This window comes from Protomyctophum bolini (genome assembly GCF_963924005.1).
Source record: "Protomyctophum bolini genome assembly, chromosome: 6".
Lineage (NCBI taxonomy): Eukaryota > Metazoa > Chordata > Actinopteri > Myctophiformes > Myctophidae > Protomyctophum > Protomyctophum bolini.
In genome coordinates, this window is record NC_137867.1 from 46,478,821 (window position 1) to 46,502,820 (window position 24,000).

Here is a 24,000-nt window from a genome sequence, read left to right on the forward strand (position 1 = left end):
GGCCCCCCGAGTTCACTCCCATATTTGTCCGAGGCCAATCAATGCCCTCCTCAGATTTGGACAGGACAATAATAATGCGTTGGGGAGGAAAAAAATAATTAATTTGCAAATGGCACAAAGAAGGGGGTAGTGGTCGAGATACAGAAGGCCTCAATAAGCAAGCACAAAGACGGCTATCCCCACCATGGGAGCCAGTACTGCACCGTACCAGCATTCTTTATAGGGTGCTAGAACAGGACCACAAAGGGGACACAATCCACCCATTCATGGCCAGTACAGTATATGCTAATCATGTAGATGGGATGTACTCTCACAACGGTTGACAGGAGAGAAAAAAGGGGAGGATCAAATAGGTCATACACAAAACATTAACCCATTCTTACCTGAGATCAGATTCTAAAAATGTCTTCTGAATCCTGACAGTTTTCTGAAAAAGCGATGTTTTTCTATGTCAGTCGCTTTTCGATTTTTCAAAAATAGCAGACCTACAAGCTCGTAGCGCGCCACTCGGTGGCGCGCTATGAGCTTGTAGATCTGCTATTTTTCAATAGCTAAAGCATAACGCAATGCTAACACCAAAAGGGGTTCCCGGCCCAAAATGGGTTAAAAAATATATATAAATATCCGCCCCAGATAAATGTATCTAAAACTGCAGCAAGTATCCCAGTTGTATTTTTACCACTTATTCAGCCACCACGGTATTTATTATACTGTGAAAAACAGATTATGCCCCAAATATGGAAATCAGGGTTAAAGTGGTCAGCCATGTAGTGTTTATTACTAATGATTATGTTCAGCCTACTTATCAGCATATTTAAATTCTAATATCCACTGTGTGCCCAGTGGGGTTATCTAATTAGGCTTGCTCTGGTTTGTTTTCCTTTCATTAACAAAAGAAGACACTAAGGACATTGTAAACCGGAGGCTTTCACATCCCATCCCACAATCCGCTCCAGCATTGACAGAACGCCATTCAATCGCAATCCGATTTGCATTGATAACAGGGCAGGCGTTCTGAAAATCACAGTAACGCACGGGGCCAGAAGCCCACTTGCTTGCACACTATCTTATAAAGCCATTCCAAGAATCAAGACATGATGAAAAAAAAAAGCCTCGTGTTCAACACAGCAAACCCTTTGCGTGTATAGTAGACAAGACATGAACCGATTTTGTGGCTCATCACAGGTTATCCCCTGAAACTGAAAAACTGTGAAGAAGAGGTGTCAGATTTTGCTGACGGGAAATTCTGCATCGTCAGCATGTCCTGTGAAAAATAAAACGTTACTAAAACGGGCCTATACTTCACCCGTTCACCTCAGATGCAGCCGAGTGGCGCGCTACGAGCTTGTAGGTCTGCTATTTTTATTTTTTTTAACGACCGACATAGAAACATAGCTTTTTCAGAAAACTGTCAGGATGTAGAAGAGACATTTATAGAATCTGATCTCAGGTCAGAATGGGTTAACTTGCACTGCACGCAGTCGCATATAACGGGCCTATCACAGCAAAGCTCTTCACCGTCAGGTGAGAGAAGCAGCTGTCGACTCCATGTGTGTCTGAGCCAGGAGGCATGTGGTTACACCCTGCCCGACCACGGAACAACTGTTGGGGATAGCAGTGAGAGGGACCGTATGGATCATTGTCAAAAGGGGAATTATTGTAATAAAAAAAAAAACGAATGGAGAGGAAACAAAAGAATAGTTCATAAATGTGTTCTCTAGATCAAATTCTGTCTACTTGACATATTCAAAAGTTACTATAGTCACAAGTAGCCAATGCATCAACTAAGGTATTTGCCAGCAACCAATGCAAAACACAGTGAAGTCTACCAATACTAAAAAGTTAAAACAAACTATAGCCCAAGACAACGTTCTTAACCCATTCTGACCGGGAACCCGTTTTGGTGTTAGCATCATGTTATGCTTTAGCTATTGAAAAATAGCAGATCTACAAGCTCATAGCGCGCCACCGAGTGGCGCGCTACGAGCTTGTAGGTCTGCTATTTTTGAAAAAAATCGAAGAACGACTGACATTTTTAGAATCTGATCTCAGGTCAGAATGGGTTAATCAGACCAGTGTGTGTGTCCAGTGGAAACCTCGTATGAATCTGATCTCAGGTCAGAATGGGTTAAATTATCTTAATTACAGACATGTAATGTTGCTGAACGAGCTCGCATGCCAGATTTGAAAATAACATGTTTTGAATTAATTTAGTCAGTCATTGTGTCGGATATACAAAGTATGCGCGACAAGAAAGTCAGCAGCATTCTAAACTTAACCCATTCTGACCTGAGATCAGATTCATACGAGGTTTCCACTAGGACACACACTGGGTCTGATTAACTCATTCTGACCTGAGATCAGATTCTAAAAAAATGTCAGTCGTTTTTTAGATTTTTCAAAAATAGCAGACCTACAAGCTCGCAGCGCGCCACTCGGTGGCGCGCTACGAGCTTGTAGATCTGCTATTTTTCAATAGCTAAAGCATAACATGATGCTAACACCAAAATAGGTTCCCGTTCAGAATGGGTTAAGCATTTGATTAGGCAAAAAAAAAAATTGGCCAAGACCATCGCTGTGATTGGAATTTGGAAAAGACCGGAAATTTCCGTCTGGGTCAAATTTGGCTTAAGTCGAGGTTCCACTTACACAGTAAACAACTTGGCCTCAAATTCCACTAAGGGTTTTTTTTGCTGCTTTCAAAGTGTAAAAATAAGCACTGCTAGCCTATTCACTAAGCTTTCCAGTATCACTAGAAGGATGCCAAATTGCACAGAATGGAATAAATCCACTATACTTATGCCATAGTTGCACATATGCTAATTACACGTAAATGTGTGCTCACTGCTCAGGTCAGTTCTTTTGCTCAGGTCAGTTATGCCAACACCTTTTGGTGTCAGCATTATGTTATGCTTTAGCTATTGAAAAATAGCAGATCTACAAGCTCATAGCGAGCCACCGAGTGGCGCGCTACGAGCTTGTAGGTCTGCTATTTTAGGGAAAAAAATCAAAGAACGACTGACATAGAAACAACTGTCAGGATGTAGAAGACATTTTTAGAATCTGATCTCAGGTAAAAATGGGTTAAGAGCTTTTAATGGCGATATAAATTGCATGCTCAAAGAGGGATGCACAAGCAGATTAGACACACCAACGGACCAACACTGAAACAATGGTCGGACATGCGGTGGAACATGCACTGCGCCCGTGCTTATGGTCAGACATGCAGTGGAACATGCACTGCGCCCCGTGCTTGCGGTTAGGGTTAGGTTAGGGTTTGTGGAGCCGGTACAGGTTGTGGGTCTAATGACAGTCGGAACCAATACCATGTCTAAACTAAAAGCCTGTACCCGCGCAAAGAGCAGTCAGAACATTCATTATTGTACTAGTATCCATTCCATTCCAAACTTGTTTTAGTAGCCGAAGATAGAAGGAGAGGGCACCGGAGCAGCACAGACAATGAATAAGCCTTTTTTTATTAGGTGCTAGTATACAAAAACGACTAACATTTCGACATGTGCGGTGACTTCATAAAAAGGCCTTAAATTCTCCATGCTGCTACAGTGTCCTCCCCTTCTGAAACATGTGTCCTTGTTCGTTGGTACTAGACTCCCTTTGTTGTTTTAGCAGCCATTCCATTATTCAGCTATATACTGTGCACTGGATTTGGCATCATGGCATGCAACTTTTTTGTACTGCTGTATGTGTGGAGTCCAGGGGTGACCACACTTTTTGGTCTTGCGAGCTACTTTCAAAATGACGAGCTCACCAAGATCTACCCACCAAAAAAACAGTATTATCCCATTGCTGATTTATTTTTAAATGTACCTAGAGGCGCACTTGAGGAATAGAAGGGAGGAGGGGAGGAAATGGAACTGGTAGGGATTAAAAATATATATATAACTGTATAATGCTACTGACATCTGTGCGCAATACACTTGAAAACAAAGACTTGCATTGTGGGTTTGAGCTGACAGGCACTTTTTGATGTCAATCAATCAAGTCACCTTAATTCAAGTGGCAGGTGCAAAAATACATTTTTATATTTAAATTATATATATTTTTAGGGGCATGTCATGTGTTCTACCTGCACAGCCTTTGTGATCTACTGGTAGATCACGATCTACCTTTTGGGCACCCCTGGCTGTGGACGATCCTTTAATGTATCCTTTGCCTCGTTATAGAGCGTCGCAGTCCCTCCCCCTTTCAGAACAACGGGTGGTCCAGGAAATGATTCTCCATTCATTTTCTCCATATAGGCTTTTCCTAAAGTATTTATTTAAAGACGGTTACGCCGCGGACAAAGCCAACTCGGATCGTGACAAATCATGACAATGAACACAATGTTTTGGGCCGATCAAATAATTTATAAGAAGAAAAACAACAACAAAAAAGTGTTGTAACCTGCCGTTTTTTTCTAATTTCTAATTATTCGTTTGGCCCAAAACATTGTGTTTATTGTCATGATTTGTCACGACAAGAGTTGGCTTTGTCCGCGGCGTAAACGTCTTTAAATAAATACTTTCTGAAAAGTCTATGAGGAAAAATTAACAGCGATTTATTTTCCGGGTCTCTCGAGGGGGGGGGGGGGGCGGGACTGCGACGCTCTATAGTCTGCAACAAGGTCTTATGCACACCTGTTAGGCTCAGAGACGGGTGCGTAGGCAGGGCTCAAAGTATTCCAAAAGAAATGCACATAAAAAGTGCACAAAGACCTGCAGACTGTCATGTTGGCTCACTGGAAATACTCTGCTATAGCAGAGGGTCTCAAAGTGTCCTTGAATGGCCCCGTAAAGGTGTGCAACTGAGAGTTATGGTGTCCTTGAAATTAAAATGTTTGAGAACCACTGTACACAAAAATGGAACAGAGCCTTAATTAGTATCATCTGTAGGAAGTAGGGAAGGGGCACGGAAGTAGGAGGAGTTATTCTGTGTGCATAGATAGACCCTATGTGTGCCCTTGCAGGTTGATGACTGTGTGGGCTTTGCTGGCGCAGGCCAGGGCAGGGCTCATCTTGTATCTTGTGTAGGCAGTGAATAAGACATGTTGTGCAAACTGCAAAATGTGTTTGTGAATTTTGGTCCTCCTCAGCACTACAACTTTTTTTTTCTGAGAGAGGGATTGCAAGAAAAGACTTGTGTTGCGGTTGAGAGAGAGAGAGAGAGAGGGCATGTTTAAGATGCCAAAGCTACAAAAGAATGGCTATTAAGACCAAAGATATTTCGTTCAGTAGAGCACGAGTCGGAGTGACACAGTCACAGATGCATCCTGTTACTAGATCTCTGCTCTATTTCTTCTTGGGTTCTCTCCGACAGCCATCAGACGGAACAGAAACCACAAAGGGAAACGAGGAGTTCCTGCTCAACATAATAACTGTCCTACTCTGCAGATGAGTTACAAGGAGAGAAACTAGCTTAATTACCATAGACAATTTCTAGGCCTTTTTTTTATTTATTATACAATAATAACCACTACCCATCTTTTTAACTGATGGTACCCGATGATTCAGATAATGAGAGACTTTCCTCCTACCTGGGCCACATAATGGCACACCAGGTTACACTTTGAGGCTTTTCGTCAACGCTGAAAACCGCTGACAAATGGTTGAATACGGTGATACTTTAGGATTAGGAATAAATCATAATTTGTGCAGGAGGATGCTAAACGCACACCAGTCTTAGTAGCAGACGGACAGTGGTGCCAGCTCACGGCAGAAACATCTACAAAGATAAGTCTTAAGAAGACAAAAGAGTGGCCCCACACACCGATATAATAGCCGATTATTTATTAGGAGGATGCAGAGTAGGAACCAACGTCTCGGCAGATACGTCAAGGCAGTTGCATCTGCCGAAACGTTGGTTCCTACTCTGCATCCTAATAAATAATCGGCACTTTGGCTATCGGTGTGTGCGGCCACTCGTTTGTCTTTTTAAGACTAATCACTTTAGGAATCATCCCATGATTCATTCTGCACTGAAAGCAGTCACACCAAGTGACAGACAGACGCCGCCCGGCTTGTGGGACGTCCCAGGCAGCCGGGCTGCGCATTCTGATGAGCCTCTCCCTGCCCTTGCCCACTGTCCTCCATTATCCCATTTTGGGCGGGAACCCCTTTTGGTGTTAGCATTACGTTATGCTTTAGCTATTGAAAAATAGCAGATCCACGAGTGGCACGCTACGAGCGGGGTGCATACTTAGTTTAGACTAGTCATTGGTTAGACATGGGTTAAGGTTAGGTTTAGGTGCGCTGCCCCGTGGGAGGTTAGGGTTAGGGCGAGGGTTTGAGATAGATTGTAGTTGTAGGACTAATGACTGGTCTAACCAAATGACTAGTCTAAACTAAGTACTGTCTAAACTAAGTACTGTCTAAACTAAGTACTGCACCCGCTACGAGCTTGTAGGTCTGCTATTTTTGAAAAATCGAAGAGAGACTGACATAGAAGACCTTTTTTTTTTTAAATCTGATCTCAGGTCAGAATGAAAACTGTCAGGATGTAGAAGACATTTTTAGGATCTGATCTCAGGTCAGAATGGGTTATACATACAGTATGACAGCAGCACTGTGCGTCGAGAGGTGTCAGCGATGAGAACCAAGAGGGGGGTGACTGCGTCCACCAGTGCTTCACCACTGCACTTACCCTAGTTGACCGTCCGGGGTCCCCCAGGGGCCCTATACTAGTTGACCGGGGGCCCCCAGGGGCCCTATACTCGCTACGTTTCCCCCCCTCTACATCAGGGACGTGCACACATAGACATCAAAGGGGGCTTCAGCCCCTGCCCTTTTTACCCGTCTGTAAAACACCTGCCCTCTCCAAAACCATGAATGCAGCGTTTACTACATGGTGAAAGAAATGCAAAATGCCACTCCTTTCCATGCCATGCCGGAAAGGCAGCATTCAGGAGAATCGCTTTTTTTCCCCCGGCCCGAAGTCTCTTGAACTTGGAACGCAGAATTTTGCGTTGAACAAATATGTTTCTAAATCCATGTCGTTACACTGTAACACAACGCATCTCCCGTAGATAAAGAGTGCAGGGTTGCACCCCGAAAATAGCTGATCTACACTCTTACGGGATTTCAGCCGCTGCCCCTCTAACACTCTCTGCACGTGCCTGCAGCTCTACATCAAATCTAATCGCAGACAATAGCGATCTACAAGCTGAACTTGCAGCACACAAGCCGTTTTCACTGAATGTTCACCCCCAGCCCAGATTAGAAACGGTGGGTGCGTATTATTGGGACGCTGCGAGGAGCGAGGCAGTCAGGATCGCCCTTTGTGTTCTTGGCGAAGATTCCAGCTAGAGCCACTTCCCACGATTAGATTGTAAAACACAAACAAAGACAGACAACTGAACATAGACAGGGTTTTTTTTGTTGTTTTTGTTTTTCTTCCGCCCCTCGTAAGATCGTGACTACCACAGCATGTTTGCAATGTTACGCAACTCAACAAAGGACACCGTCAATCAATGCCGTTTGTGTTAAAGGAGAATCCCATACTAAAAGGCTTTCGTACCTTTCTTTGTAGTTGTTACGTCCCCACCAAAGAGGTCCAGGTGTTATTTTGTGCAAAAGCTCCTTATTGGCCGTTTCCCCTACCATAAGCCCTAAATGAATTGCATTGAATTGAATGGGAATTGAATGGGGCTATGGGGTGTTGTGCTAATTCGCTTATTTCCATCGCTCAAAATTATAATTTCTTCGTATATATCCTCTCTTCATAATGTAAATAATATCCCAAGCGGCACACTTTACTACTTATTTCGATGGAAATAAGCGAACTAGCATAACACCCCATAGCCCCATTCAATGCAATGCAATTCATTGAGGGCTTATGGTAGGGAAAATAGCCAATAAGGAGTTTTTGCACAAAAAACACACCTGGACCTCTTTGGTGGGGACGTAACAACTACAAAGAAAGGTAAGAAAGACAAGAAAGCATTCTAGCATGGAATTCTCCTTTAACCCATTCTGAACGGGAACCCATTTTGGTGTTAGCATCATGTTATGCTTTAGCTATTGAAAAATAGCAGATCTACAAGCTCATAGCGCGCCACCGAGTGGCGCGCTACGAGCTTGTAGGTCTGCTATTTTTTTAAGAATCGAAGAACGACTGACATTTTTTAGAATCTGATCTCAGGTCAGAATGTGTTAATCAGACCAGTGTGTGTCCAGTGGAAACCTTGTATGAATCTGATCTCAGGTCAGAATGGGTTAATGCCACTGACATGAGTGTCATTGTTGACAACGTATACGGGCCTTCAAGGTTAGAGGTCAGCAGGTGTGGCTTGCCCCTTTCTGCTTGCATAGGAACCATGACGTTTAAAGCTTCCTTGTGTAGGACTGTAGGTGTTCATTGACACATGGCTTTCTTTCACTTAGTTGAAAAGCCATCAGCTTGCCATGCCAGAACAGCCACTTAAGGAAGTAAAATGCCATAGAACAGCCACTTAAGGAAGTAAAATGCCATATGCATGCATGTTATATCCCCATTCCCACTTAGTTAGGTAGTCCTGTTCTCTTTTTCAAAACATGTAATTGTAGTCGGGCTTCCCTATTAGCTATAGCTACACTGACAGGTTAAACAAGTATTTGTAAACCGGACGTATTTGTCAAATCAGTTCATCGATTATTCCGGCCCCCCTCGCCGGGAGAGAAAGATGTCCGTGTGCATCTCGTGAAAAAGTGGTGATAATTCACTAAATACACGTTTTGTGCCAGAACTTTCACATGGATATAAAACTAGAGGACCATTTTTCTCTCCACGTCTTTGGAATTATTTAATGGGCGAGTGCAAACGGAGCATTTATCACATGTATGCCGCGCATATTCCAATTCTACCAGGATTACCAGAAGGGATCTATCTATGCCCGAGATACATGAAAATGTACGACGTATAATTAAATGATCACAGGCATTCTAGGTCTATGATGGAACCATCTCTGCAGTGAACTAAGCAACTTTGTCTTTGGAGCATACTGAATATTTAATAGTTGCACTGACGTTTGGGTGACTCAGAGAATGTCACCAAGTAAAGTACTGCAGCACTAAAGGAACAATAAACAAAAAAACACAACTGTAGAGCAACAACAAAAATCACACCCGTTTGAAGTGAGGGACGCCAATATGTTAAAGTCTAACACTCATGATGTTGCTATAATTAGGTGATGAAAATGATATATAACAAACGGTGTCAAAACAAACATTGAATTATCTTTATTGTTAATGGGATTTATATGTTTGTGTTGGGGACAAGATGACGTAAATCTTCCCTTCATTGTCAATGGCGTTTTTAAAACAAACATAAAACAAACATTAAACTGTATTTAGGAGGGTCTAGCCAGCGCCCCTCAAAAATAAGGCATTTGACCATTGTTGATCGAACTTGAATTGTGTATAGATCAATGAATGAAGCGTGGATCCCATGAATGGTGCGTATTAAAGTGTCAGACATGTTGTTACCACAAGGCTACGGTAGTACATACCCTCTGCAATCAGCTCCTCCACGGTGACCTGATAACGGCCCACGGCAAACACCTTCCCCAAGTAGCTGCTGACTCCGGAGCTGGACCCCGAGCCGCCGGACGCACCTCCTCCAAGTCCGCCACTTTCGGACTTTGGCATTCGTGAAAACTTCTTCATTTCTAGTAGTTCCCACTCTCGTCTGAGCAGCAACAACACACCAACCAACCAACAACAACCCTTGTGTTGGAAGGAAATCAAACTAAATGGCGTTGAGAACTAAAGTTCTTTGAATCGTACCACAACCACCCGGCGGCGACGTTCTGTGTCCGTCCGTCCCCTCCCAATCAACCGAGTGTTCTGTCCTCCTGCATGCTCCGTAGTGGTGGAGGAGCTATTCGACCGTCATGATCCACCAGAAAGAACAGTCTGTGTCTAACCTAAACCAACCCCGTCGGCCTGGCTGTGCCGTGAGTGAATGGATAGGATATCTTCCAGATCACGTCCCGCTGCCTGGCTCCCTCCTCCTCACTCACCACCACCGCCGGGGTGCGAATGACAGCAGCATCCAGTCCAGTGAGTCTAGAGAGTCCAACTCCACTCCCAGATGACCGCCTGTCCCGACTCCTCCTGACGCCTGGCTGTACCCGGCTGTTTGTTCCTGATTTTGCGTCGTGGTGAAGCTCCGGACAGTCACTCCCTCAGACAGTCACACTCATGACACATCACGCTGTGTAATAGCAGTGTTCCAGCTGCAGCTAGCATGCTGCTGCAAGTCAAAGTCAAGTCAACGAAACGAACAGAACACAACAATGAAAGAAAGAAGAACACTGCTGGTGGCGGCGCCGTGGCACGGACCGTGGCTTTGTTTGTTTTAGTGGTGGGGTAGGTTAGGTAAGGTAACCCCCACGAACAGCCTCCTGGGGGACAGGACAGGCTCGTTTTGTTTTTGTGCTTTTATTACAATATCCCCCCACCACGTCTTCCTCTTCTTCACCTCCACTAGTCTCCACCGCCTCCTCCTCGCCGCGGCGTTATTAGCCTGTTAGCTTTAGCTCGGCTAACACGCCAGTGGTGGTGGTGTCTCCTGCTGCTGCTCCGGAGTCCGGACCGGAGGAGCGACAACTCGGCGTTACGGGCGGCCGCCCTGCACGCCACATGCAGCGGTTTGACTGAAAGAAGGCAACACGCCCCGGGAGGACCCGGACCGAGGAGGGGGTTACAGAGAGAGAGAGAGAGAGAGAGAGAGAGAGCCCTGCTTGCTGCTGCTTTGCTGCACAAAAAAACACCCACATTCGGTCCTTTTTCGGCTCATTCCCCACCGCCTCTCGTCCGTCGTCTGCGGCTCATTATTATTAGTATTGGTATTATTATTATTGTTGTTTCGTTTCAAGTTCACCGTTTTAAACTCAACAGAACTCTCGCTGGGCTGGCGGCGGCAGCAAAGCAAGCAGCGCGAGCGAGGCGGGCGGACGGAGGATGAAGAAGATAGAAGTGGGTGGGTTCTTTTCTGTTATGAGGAGCCAACCAATCAACGTTGACAACCTAACCCCAGCGGCTGCCGGTCCCGCCCTCTCCCGTTGTTCCGATTGGTGAAAGAGACGCTGCGCTCGTTTCTGATTGGGTGGGTGTTGGTGTCAGTCAGTCTATCGCGCGAGTAGGAGAAGGGCGGGGTTTGCTGATTTTTTTTTTTAACGGATCCAGTCTAGAAGCGGATACGGAAACGGTTTAGCGCAGTGTCCAACTCTCAGAGTTAAAATAACATTGATTTTACAATATGAATTTGTGGGTCCCAGAGATCGAAAGGCCATTAAATGGGGGTCCGTAGACTAAATAATGCATGTCAAACTGGGGGTCCTTGAAATTAAACGGGTTGAGAATCACTGCTAGAGCCGTAAAAATCTTCTCTGGGGGTCCCTGGCATATACCTTTTCAAATGGGGGGGCCGCGGGCTAATTAGTGTTCGTCAACCAGTGGTTTAGCGTGTGTGTATGTGTTCGGGAAAAAAAATACTGGATACAGTAGGCGGGTTTGGACCGGATCCTAGTGGCAAATACAAAGTTTAGGAACCAGGTGTTGCGGAAAGCAAGAAAATCACACTCGTGTGAAGTGAGGGGCGCTCTTATACATCATGTACATAATCATACTTCATCATTCATACATCACTTTCCGTGCTCAGCAAATCAATCAGCTGAGCGCATTCCATGCTCATAGTACACACAAAACTGCATTCCGGCCGGGCCCATTCCGTGTTCACACACACACTGTGTTTCTGTAGAAACACTAATATAAACACTTCTCATGGTCGGGGGGGTAGGACCAAGTCTCATGGGTTTTGGGATTTGTTTATAAACATTTTGGTATTTGTTTATAAACATTTGGGATGTGTTTATAAACATTTGTGATTTGTTTATAAACATTTTGGGATTTGTTTATAAACATTTGGGATTTGTTTACAAACATTTGGGATTTGTTTATAAACATTTGGGATTTGTTTATAAACATTTGGGATTTGTAAGTCTCATGGGGGGGGGGTAGGACCACTACCAGTTGACCTGTAGTAAGTCTCAAAGTGCACCAGATTGAAGCATTTTCATGGCAAATTTACAATTTTTATCCAGCGTGGCAAAGCAGGAGGGGGGGGCGCCTCTGTATAATATGTTGCCTAGGGCCTCAAAAGGCCTAGAACCGGCACTGCACACACACACACACACACACACACACACACACACAGCTGTGCATAGGAGGGGCTATAGGCCTACCCCTCAAAAATAGAACAGATCCACAAGACCTATACATCTAAGGAGATCTGTTATTTTTTACTATATGAAGTAGAATATTTTAGTCTAGGTTAAAGAAGGACATAAAAAACTGTCAGTAACACATACCTACGCAACAACAAAACATAAAATAGGCTAGTTATTGATCAATTAAATTGGCTATTGAAGACAATACCCCTATACCCACCCACCACACACACTAGCTCTATCATCTCAGTGGCCTTGTGGTTAGTTAGAGTGTCTGCCCTGAGACTGGGAGGTCGGGGTTCAATTAATCCCCGGCCGGGTCATACCAAAGAATCTAAAAATGGGATTATGCGGGAACCAGTGCCTCCCTGCTTGACACTCAGCATCAACGGTCGGTTGGATTGAAGTCCCTGCGACATACTAGCGGCGTGTACTTGTACATCAAGCTGCCTCACGCTACAGAAACAGGAGATATAGGGCTACGTATTTTGCGTGTCTTAAGTACCAGGTCTTATTCCCTAACTTGAGTAAACTAAAGACCTGGAGGCGTGATCAATGCCATTTGGCTATTCTGAGTGGCCAAAGAGCATTGATCACGCGTCCAGGTCTTTAGTTTACTCAAGTTAGGGAATAAGACCTAGTACTTAAGACACGCAAAATACAGCCAATAGGCTCCTGCCCCTATGGGCCTCATGGCTTGGCAAGGCCACTTACCACACACACTACTAACGGTTAGTGTGACTAACCTATGCCCTAAACCCACGTGACAAAAATGTGTGTCACACACACACACTTTTGTCATGTGGGTTTAGCAATTAGGGCATAGGTTTACAGCCGTCTGTGTGTGGCTGTCAAATAAACATGATTGATTGTACCATTTCCCCACTAGTCCAAAAGCGGATGTTCAGTGACAGTATAGATGAATCAATCTGGGAGGAATTGATGTGTCAAAGTGGTCAGGATATTAATTTTGAACAAAAAGCATCAGTGTGCAGTGTTGTCTGGGGACACTTTGTTTCTATGCTGTCTGGCCAAATGCAATGTGCTGCACTTTGCTCTCTGCAAGTAAGTTTAACACCCCTTTGAAAGACGAAGCGTTTGGTGGCAACTGATCACAATGTTCACATTTAGGTCACACTGCCTATATGGAAAGCACATGGCAGAGACGAGACACAGATTACATAAGAGATGAGGCACAGAGAGAGAGAGAGAGAGTCACATGACTCCAAAGTAACTCCGTGTCTGGACACATCCTGTTCCTCCTCTTCTCCCCACAGGAGGGTCTCTGTTGACACACTTATTGTTCTCCGATTTCTGAAGCGAATGATGCCACCTGCTGGTCACTTCTGTCCTATAAAGCAGTGGTTCCCCAAACTTTTTAATGTCAAGGACCCCCAAATTGACACTAATCAGCCCGTGGACCCCCATTTGAAAAGATATGCCAGGGACCCCCCCTCATAAGAGAAGGCTTTTACACCCCCTGGACATGACGCTAGTATGTCACAGGGACTTATACCCCCAATCCAACCCTTGTATTCAATTGTTCAACAGTGATGGTATATCTATATATATATATAATTAGAGCTGGGACTCGATTAAAAAAAATAATCTAATTAATCAGAGGCTTTGTAGTTAATTAATCTAGATTAATCACAATTTGTTTTTAATGTTTTTTGGTATCCCAGTGAATCAATGAATAGTGACTACAGGATACCACTCATTTTCAACATTTTACTGTCATTAATATACCTGTTGTGGAAATAATAATAGAAAGTCACCCCATTCTGTGTTGCCTAGAACTGGAGGTCTGAAAAAAATGTAGTAACAGTAACAAGTACATCTCAGTGACATCACAAAGCTGTACTTACTTCATATTGTTACTGTTTTTGTCAGACCTCCAGTTCTAGGCAACACAAAATGGGGTGACTTTTTATTATTTCCAGTTTTCAGTACAATAGAAAAGCGCCCAGTGAGAAACGTTCCGCGGTGAAAAAAAAGGTGCGATTAATTTATCTGTAGTTAATCGCGATACATTTTTCTGTAGTTAATTAATCTAAATTAATCGCAATTAGTCCCGGCCCTAATATATATATATATATATATATATACATACTTGAATACTTTATTTATTAGGCAACATAAATGCAAACAGCACAATGTACAGTCACATGCAGTCAGGCATTTTTGTCCAAAAAAGGATTTCACAGAAGAAAGACCCTGCGGCCATGTTTCCATTCGGGTCCTATACACTCACACATGACATGAATAATAAGTTAACACAGTAACAGTAAGTGATATAACAATAATAATGACTGAGCCTCCCTGTCACCAGGTGTCCTGAAGAGTGCGATACTGTAGGTCACCTGTGATTTGCTTTTAATTGCATCATTTTATCCTAAACTATGATGCACTTTATGTAGGCCTGCCCTACATATAATTATTATGCATCAGGTATTTTCACTATGCCTCACCCCACTGCTATTACCACACACACACACACACACACACACACACTGTATGCACTGTATAGCTATATCATGCACCTTGTGTACTGTATTTCACATGTTGATCTTTTTTTTTTGTTTTTTGTTTTCTCTCTCGTTCTACCTGGAGATTGTACGACAAAGAATTCCGGACACTTGTTTACACCCTTAACCCATTCTGACCTGAGATCAGATTCATACGAGGTTTCCACTGGACACACACTGGTCTGATTAACCCATTCTGACCTGAGATCAGATTCTAAAAAATGTCAGTCGTTCTTCGATTTTTTCAAAAATAGCAGACCTACAAGCTCGTAGCGCGCCACTCGGTGGCGCGCTATGAGCTTGTAGATCTGCTATTTTCAATGGTTAAAGCACAACATGAGGCTAACACCAAAATGGGTTCCCGGTCAGAATGGGATAAACATGAAATGTGACAATAAGTTGAGTTGAGTGACACTGTTATCTCAATTACCTACAGCACAATACTAGCAGTAAAGGAATTCTGGGCCAATAACTCATGTCTAACAATAGAAAACATGGGGGTCTTCATTTAAAATTGAAAAGGTTGAGAATAGGCGGTGGTCTACTTTTTATTTTATTTATGTATGTTTTCTTTGCGGCTTTCGCCTTTATTTTATTTTTTTTATATAGGAGGGACAGACAGTATAGGCTAACAGGAATTGGGAAGAGAGATGGGCAGTTGTGACATGCAGTGAAGGCCATCGGGATTGGGAGTCGAACCCGCAGCACACTGCCAGGCTCAGGGTGCCTGGACCTGCACTGAGCCTCTTTTGAACTGTTGAAATTCTTTGCAATGTGTTCATGGGGTCCTTCTGACCACATAAACTGTCAGTCATACTCATAACATAGCAGTGTGTCGAGCCCTGTGTGTGTTAAATTAATAATAATAATAATAATAAAACTTTATTTGTATAGCACCTTTCATGACATGAAATGCAGCTCAAAGTGCTTTACAGAAAAATGGAGAATAAAAGAAAAGCAAGGCAACAACATTAAGAACAAGCAGTAATGCAATACAGTGAGGACATGAATAACAAAAATAAAAAAATAAAAGATCAATTAAAAGCAATGTTGTAGAAGTGGGTCTTGAGCTGAGCTTTAAAAATGTCTACAGAGGCTGCCTGACGAAGGAATTAAGTGGGACGTCTCCTGTGGCCCTGTGGTATTCCCTTCAAATGATGTCACTACTGTATATCACACATTCACACTCCACATGCACGCACGCACGTACGTGCACACACACACACACACACACACACACACACACACACACTGTGTGTGTCTGCAGATAAAGATGCAGTTTGGCAGCCTCTGCTGTCCTCATTTCCTTCAGCAGTGAAGAGGCAGGGCAGCAGAGGCAGCTGAGTGAAGGGCTGCATGGGTCATTACATGGTTTTAACGATAAACTGGACTTTGCCTCCAGGGTCTCCTCCACCTCAATAGGAAGTGAGTGACTGATTGGCCCTGGTTTCACCATCGGTAGTGGCTCAGCATGCACATGCACTCAATCTCCCTGCTGCCTAGTATAGAGCGCCGCAGTCCCTCCCCCTTTCCATTGGCCCAGGAAATGAAAACCCAATGCATTCTCCCATCGGCACTTCTTATTTAATTTATTTAAAGACGGTTACGCCGCGGACAAAGCAAAACTCGGATCGTGACAAATCATGACAATGAACACAATGTTTTGGGGCCGATCAAATAATTTATAAGACGAAAAACAAAACAAATAGTGTTTCTTTTCTTCTTTCTAATGATTTGATCGGCCCAAAACATTGTGTTCATTGTCATGATTTGTCACGATCCGAGTTGGCTTTGTCCGCGGCGTAACCGTCTTTAAATAAATTAAATAAGAAGTGCCGATGGGAGAATGCATTGGGTTTTCATTTCCTGGGCCACTCGTTTTTCTGAAAGGGGGAGGGACTGCAGCGCTCTATAGTGTAGCGAGTAAAGATCAGTTTGTGATCTTCTCTCTGAACTGAATACAATGAAATCTCAGGGATTATCCCTTTAGCACCATTGTATTATATCGTACTATACTGTGCTATTTTCAAACTGTTAATAAAGTAGACTATTATATTCAATCAATCCATTTCTTTCTTTCTTTCTTTCCTTCTTTCTGCAATTTCGCAATAGGTGAGCCACCATCCATGAACGTGTTGTGTGGCATAAAGGTTCTATAAATGCTAGTAAATGCATTCATTAGGCGGATAGTTACGAGTCGGTTCTGTAAATGCACTGTGCAAACAATACATGGTACTCAAGTAGAATCTTAATAATAATAAACGGTATTAAATCTATTATCAATAACTTTCACTTAGAACTGTATTTTTATATTTTATCAGGAGTATCTATACTTCTGACTCACATAATTTGTGTACTTTACCATCACTGCTTTCTCATTGAATAGGCTACTGGACCCCAATTCATGTTGTGTTGTGGATGGAGTGACAAAGCGCTGCAGGTATTCTCATAGCTCACCAGTGCCCTCTGCTGTTCAAAACCTGTTTTACAATCAGTGGCGCAGGCTATTGTGCAGAAGATCACATACTAAAGGCCAAGCCAAGGGCACGGTGTAAAACAGGGGTTCCCAAAGTGGGGGTCCCTGAGAGAGTTCCGAGGAAGGAAGGAACCAAGTGGACCCCATATGGGTTTGTAACTCTGAGAGTGTACAAATGGAACCCAATTTGGTTCCATTTGTACACTCTCAAGAGTTAAATTAACATTCATTTTTACAATATAAATTGGGGGTCCCAGAGATAGAAATGCCATTAAATGGGGGTCCGTAGCCTAATGCATGTTTCATATTTCATTTAATTTCATATTTATTTATTTCATTTCAGTTTTACATGATTATATTCATTTTACATATTTACATATTCCATATCAGAAAAGAAAAGGAGCAGGAAGAAGATAAATCTTATTTATACCTGCCCCTATCAAAATAAAACAAATAAAACATCTAACCCTAACCCTCACCCTAACGCTAAAAAAAGAGAACAACAAGACGAAATAACATAGAGCTCAACAAGAGAACAAACAAAAACAAAAACTCATTACCCCGGGGGTCCCTGCCTCCTGGCATATCTCTTCAAATGGGGGGTTCACGGGCTAATGAGTGTCAATTTGGGGGTCCTTGACATCAGGGCTGCAAACATTGGACTGGACACTTTTATCAGGCCTGCTTTTGCTTTCGCATTGTAAAATGACGTGTACATTTTCATCCATTTCAACACAAATAGGCCTAAAATACAGAAGTTGATTTGATGACGGAAGCAACGTATGACCCATCTCTGATGATATGCATTCATTATTTAAGTTGCTGCCCGTATCGTCACCAGAACCCCTGTCATCAGTCACATCACCCCTGTTTTACACCAACTCCACTGGCTCCCCATCAAATACCGTATCGACTTCAAAATCCTTCTCCACACATTCAAGGCCATCCATAACCTCGCACCCCCATACCTGTCTGACCTTGTCCACGTCATTGACGTCAACATCCCCACCCGGTCTCTCAGGTCTGCCTCCTCCCTCACCCTGAAAGTCCTCCCAGCCCGTCTCTCCACCATGGGCTCAAGAGCCTTCAGCCGCTCTGCCCCTCACCTCTGGAACTCCCTCCCCCCTGACATCAGAAACATGGACTCTATCACCATATTTCAAACTCACCTCAAAACCCACCTGTTTAGGCAGGCCTATAACTCTGTGTGACCTCTAGTGTCTTCTGCTGCAGGCTGTGCCCTAGTTTTATTTATTTTTTCCTGCTTTTAACTGTGTTCTTGTACTGCTTTTAATCTGTACGGCGACCTTGAGTGCCCTGACAGGCGCCTTATAAATAAAATGTATTATTATTATTATTAAGTGAACATCTCTGTATGATCGCATGCACTGCCCAGACACCCCGATTAAGCTGAGGGTCTCGCCCCTAGAAACCTTTTAACATAGCCGATGTAAGTTCCTGTGTTTTGGTGATGTTTGGGGCTTTCATACCAAGTCCAGGAGAATTCCAATGCAGTCGTCCTGCAGGATCCAGGGGTGTTGGCTGCCCTGGTGTGTGCGTGTGCGTGTGCGTGTGCGTGTGCGTGTGCGTGTGCGTGTGTGTGTGTGCGCGTGTGCGTGTCAAGGTCACTAATAGCTATAAAACAATCCTTCGCGTCCAAATGACAGCTAGCATGCATGGTCAACCAGCTAAATGCTTAACACTCCCTCCATAGAGTGTCGCAGTGCCGCTATGAAAACAAAAATAATAAATCCAACTCCAGAACAACACCCTGGATCAATGACCACACCCGCTCGTGCAAAAAGAAACGTGTTTGGAGAAAAAATAAAACCGTTAATAACCTAGACTAGATTCTTAAGTCATCAACAGCTGCATATAACAGAGCTCTGCGCCTGGCAAGGCAAGCCTATACTTCTCCGACATCATCAATAAAAAGTTTTAAAAAAATGCTATAGAGTCCTATTCTCCACCATCGAACGTGTTCTCAACCCTCCCCAGTCCTATACAAACAATCACTTCCTGCCTCCACTGCACTGCATGTGCAATGAGTTTGCATCCTTCTTCGACAATAAAATTATTAACATCAGAGCTGGTATCACAAATTTGGCCGCCAACACTAATTCACCAACTGCTAACACAGCCAATACTGCCTTGCATGCGAGTGCCAGTCGCCCTAGGGGGAAGTCTGGAATCCTTCTGCTCAATAGATGAAGACGGCCTCCGCAAGACAATAACACAGATGACATCATCCACATGCTCATTGGACACTATTCCCCTTCCCCTTCCTCAAAGAGGTCTTAGACATTGTCCTTGGAGATATCCAAGTCGGGACCCGTCTGTCTGTCTGTCTGTCGGGACCTGTCTGTCTGTCTGTCTGTCTGTCGGGACCTGTCTGTCTGTCGGGACCTGTCTGTCTGTCGGTGAAAGAAATGCAAATGCCCCGATCCTCTCCTTTCCATGCCATACCGGAAGGCAGCATTCGGGAGAATTGTTTTTTTTTTCTCCGAAGTCTCCTGAACTTGAAACATAGCATTTGTTTGTAAATCCATGTGGTACACACCACATCTCCAATAGATAATAATCCAATAGATAATAAACCCATGTCGTACACACCACATCTCCAATAGATAAATCCATGTGGTACACACCACATCTCCAATAGATAGATCCATGTCGTACACACCACATCTCCAATAGATAAATCCATGTGGTACACACCACATCTCCACTAGATAAATCCATGTGGTACACACCACATCTCCACTAGATAATAATAAATCCATGTGGTACACACCACATCTCCAATAGATAATAATAAATCCATGTCGTACACACCACATCTCCAATAGATAATAATAAATCCATGTGGTACACACCACATCTCCACTAGATAAATCCATGTGGTACACACCACATCTCCAATAGATAGATCCATGTCGTACACACCACATCTCCACTAGATAAATCCATGTGGTACACACCACATCTCCAATAGATAGATCCATGTCGTACACACCACATCTCCAATAGATAAATCCATGTGGTACACACCACATCTCCAATAGATAAGATAAATCCATGTGGTACACACCACATCTCCAATAGATAAGATAAATCCATGTCGTACACACCACATCTCCAATAGATAAATCCATGTCGTACACACCACATCTCCAATAGATAATAATAAACCCATGTCGTACACACCACATCTCCAATAGATAAATCCATGTCGTACACACCACATCTCCAATAGATAATAATAAACCCATGTCGTACACACCACATCTCCAATAGATAATAATAAATCCATGTGGTACACACCACATCTCCAATAGATAATAATAAATCCATGTCGTACACACCACATCTCCAATAGATAATAATAAATCCATGTGGTACACACCACATCTCCAATAGATAAATCCATGTCGTACACACCACATCTCAAATAGATAAATCCATGTGGTACACACCACATCTCCAATAGATAAATCCATGTGGTACACACCACATCTCCAATAGATAAATCCATGTGGTACACACCACATCTCCAATAGATAAATCCATGTGGTACACACCACATCTCCAATAGATAAGATAAATCCATGTCGTACACACCACATCTCAAATAGATAAATCCATGTGGTACACACCACATCTCCAATAGATAAATCCATGTGGTACACACCACATCTCCAATAGATAAATCCATGTGGTACACACCACATCTCCAATAGATAAATCCATGTCGTTACACCACATCTCCAATAGATAAGAGTGCAGTGTTGCGCCCCGAAAATATCTGACCTACAAGCCCTCAACGCGTCTCAGCGCTATGTTCAGCAAGTACAAAATCAGCAATTACGACGGCATCAAGGCCCGCCAAAACACATTTTAGTCGACTAAAAACACCTGTAGATTTAGTCGACTGAAATCTCATGACATTTAGTCGACTAAAATTAGACTTTCACTAATACATTCCAGGTGACTAAAACTAAGTGAAAACTAAAATAGAAAATAGAAATTTGCTGCCAAAAAACAACAAGTGCGAGTGGGATACCCTGGTTACAAACAAAAAATTACTTCAAACAACAACGTAGATTACTTACGTTCTTAAGCACCGTGACCACAAGCCAAACCAAACCTCCGATGGTTCCCCAAATGAACTTGAATAGAGAATCCCCAATGCTGACGTCACTGGACTTGCAGACTCCCCTATTCCCACGGCTCCACCCCCTTTGCTGCCACAAAGGATTAGGTGCGAACCTGAACTTGGCTAGCTCGTTAATTAAACAAGCAGCCCAAACTACTAACAACAAGAAAGTTTTGTAGCTTACCAAACTTTTAGCTTTATGAACGAGCCCCCCATGTTATGGCTGGCTCTGGGGCCGTCACGGAGAAGAGGAAACCACACCGGAGGACAATCCAAAAATAAGTATTTTATTTAATACTTGTGGAGAAAGATAATGCAAGCAATTCAATTAAAGTTTCCCAGAATGGATTAAAGCAGCATTTCAAACATGTAAGTAAATAAACATTTTAACAGACCTTTGGGGTTGAAGTTGAACTGAACTCCTGAAAGAATTTGGAGCTTCTTCTCTCTGGTTTCTGCTTGTTTGTGTGTCCTAATCAGCAGCGGCCATTTTTCTGCTGCACTCTGGGAAGTGTAGTGTTGGCCATAATAGAAGAGGAGCTAGTCAAAATTTCCACTCCTGAGTTTTGACTCAACAATGTCCCCTTTGTTTATGTATGCTTTGTTTATTTATATTTTTGTTTACTTTTGTGTTTTTATGTTTCATGTGTTCTGGCACTGCCCCATGGACCCCCGTTTGAGTGCCTTTGAATTAAGTTTGAATTGATTATTACATTTTGTTGTGTGGCCGATGTCATGAGCCGAACATAGCCAATAAACTCACAGGCTTGTAGATCGGCTATTTTCAGGCAGTGACACTTCTGTATGGCAAAGCATTAAAATGTTTGTTTGAATAATAATATATTCCTTTTTGCACTTTAAGAATATTTCTAGGGTTTTGGTGGAGGAGTTTGGAGAGAAATATAAACCCTAAATGCTATGTCCTTGACGTGATTTGAACACACAACCTTCTGATCTGGAGTCAGACGCGCTACCGTTGTGCCACAAGGCCTACTAAGAATATCTTTGATATTAAAATCACTGATGCTGATATAAAACCACATGAAGAAGATCGTTAATATCCGAGTAACAGCTATGCCTTACTCTGAAAATAGCAAGGGGTGCATTTTCACACGTTAATGCTCTGACCTTGACGTGATTTGAACACGCAACCTTCTGATCTGGAGTCAGACGCGCTACCGTTGCGCCACAAGGCCTACTGATCTCACATCATCATTACCTTCATCTCGCTGGCTTGGCACTGAGAAGAATTTATGTGAGATCAGTAGGCCTTGTGGCGCAACTGTAGCGCGTCTGACTCCAGATCAGAAGGTTGCGTGTTCAAATCACGTCAAGGTCAGAGCATTAACGTGTGAAAATGCACCACAGCTATTTTCAGAGTAAGGCATAGCTGTTACTCGGATATTAACGATCTTCTTCATGTGGTTTTATATCAGCATCAGTGATTTTAATAGTTGCACACTATGTTGATTCATTTTCTTTTCCTACTTTCCACCACAGTATTGTTAACTAGCTAGCTACACGTTACAGAATCTGACTATTTTTGACTTATAGAACCAAAGACATATAGGACAGACTAGTGCCTAATGTATGCTCCGTCGCATTCAAAAATAACAGACCTTCAAACTCACAATGCATATCAAATGGAGGTGTTGTGAGCTTGTAGGTTGGCTATTGTAGTAGTAAAGTATGAATGAGGCATAACACCCTGAGGTAGTGATTTTCTGAGGTGTAGGAGCTATGTGATGCTTGGCTGCAGAGTGCATCCAAGCAAATATACACAATGTTAAGGATGTTGACTTTGTAAAATGCTTTGTTATCTGGGCTGAATTTGTTCTTTTGCCCACCTCTGGTGTATTATCAAACATTTGCAATGTGACTGTGTGGTAAACCCATACTGTTTTGGGGTAATAGTCTGAATATGCAAACATAACCACAATGGTCCCCACAGTGTCGTAGAGTTAGTGGGTTATAGCCGGGTTTTAGGTAACAATTATTGAAAAGAAAAGAAAGTTATAATATACTGTACCACCATGTACCATAGATGGATGGACATGACCAACATAATACACCAACAGACAGCCGGAATTGTCCTGGTCCCCATAGGCCTACTGAGTTTAGGAGGACGTAGAAACCAATTTTGACATGACCCCAGAAGAGCAGTTAAACATCTAAGTTAACCATCTAACCTCCCCGAAAAGGCCTGTCTGTCCTGAACTCTTCCATATTTATACATTATGGATAATTAGTATGGACTTATTTGGCTCAACTGCTGTCATACCTCACATGGTAGTGATATTGTTGGAGCGCAGAGTGAAGGTGACTGCATATCTTTTACACCTACTGCAGCAAGTGTAGGCTATATGTTACTACTCCTTAGTCCTTACTAAGTTACTACTATGACCAAACAACCTATTTATTATCCATCCAGATTGTTGAATTACTGTGGAACAAACTATTGAAGAGACTTTATTGATAGTGCCTCCTAAGAAACCAGGTGGGACCACAAAAGGGTTGCTCAACCTTATGCCTGGAGTGCTCTCCAGTGAATGTCCAGCAGTCTGTGATTAGGCTCTCTATATATATATATATTATAAAAGTCACTACAATATATATATATATATATAGATTGATT

General features: G+C 43.0%; 1 protein-coding gene across 1 annotated transcript in view; it reads right to left on the bottom strand.

Annotated features, from left to right (window-relative positions):
• Positions 1–10,921, bottom strand: part of bmp2k (BMP2 inducible kinase) — a 66,949-nt gene extending 56,028 nt beyond the window's left edge. The window contains exon 1 of the mRNA XM_080765849.1: positions 9,482–10,921. Coding sequence (XP_080621975.1) covers positions 9,482–9,638 — 157 coding nt within the window. The 5' untranslated portion in view covers positions 9,639–10,921. The remainder of the gene's footprint in view (positions 1–9,481) is intronic.
• Positions 10,922–24,000: the final 13,079 nt, after the last annotated feature.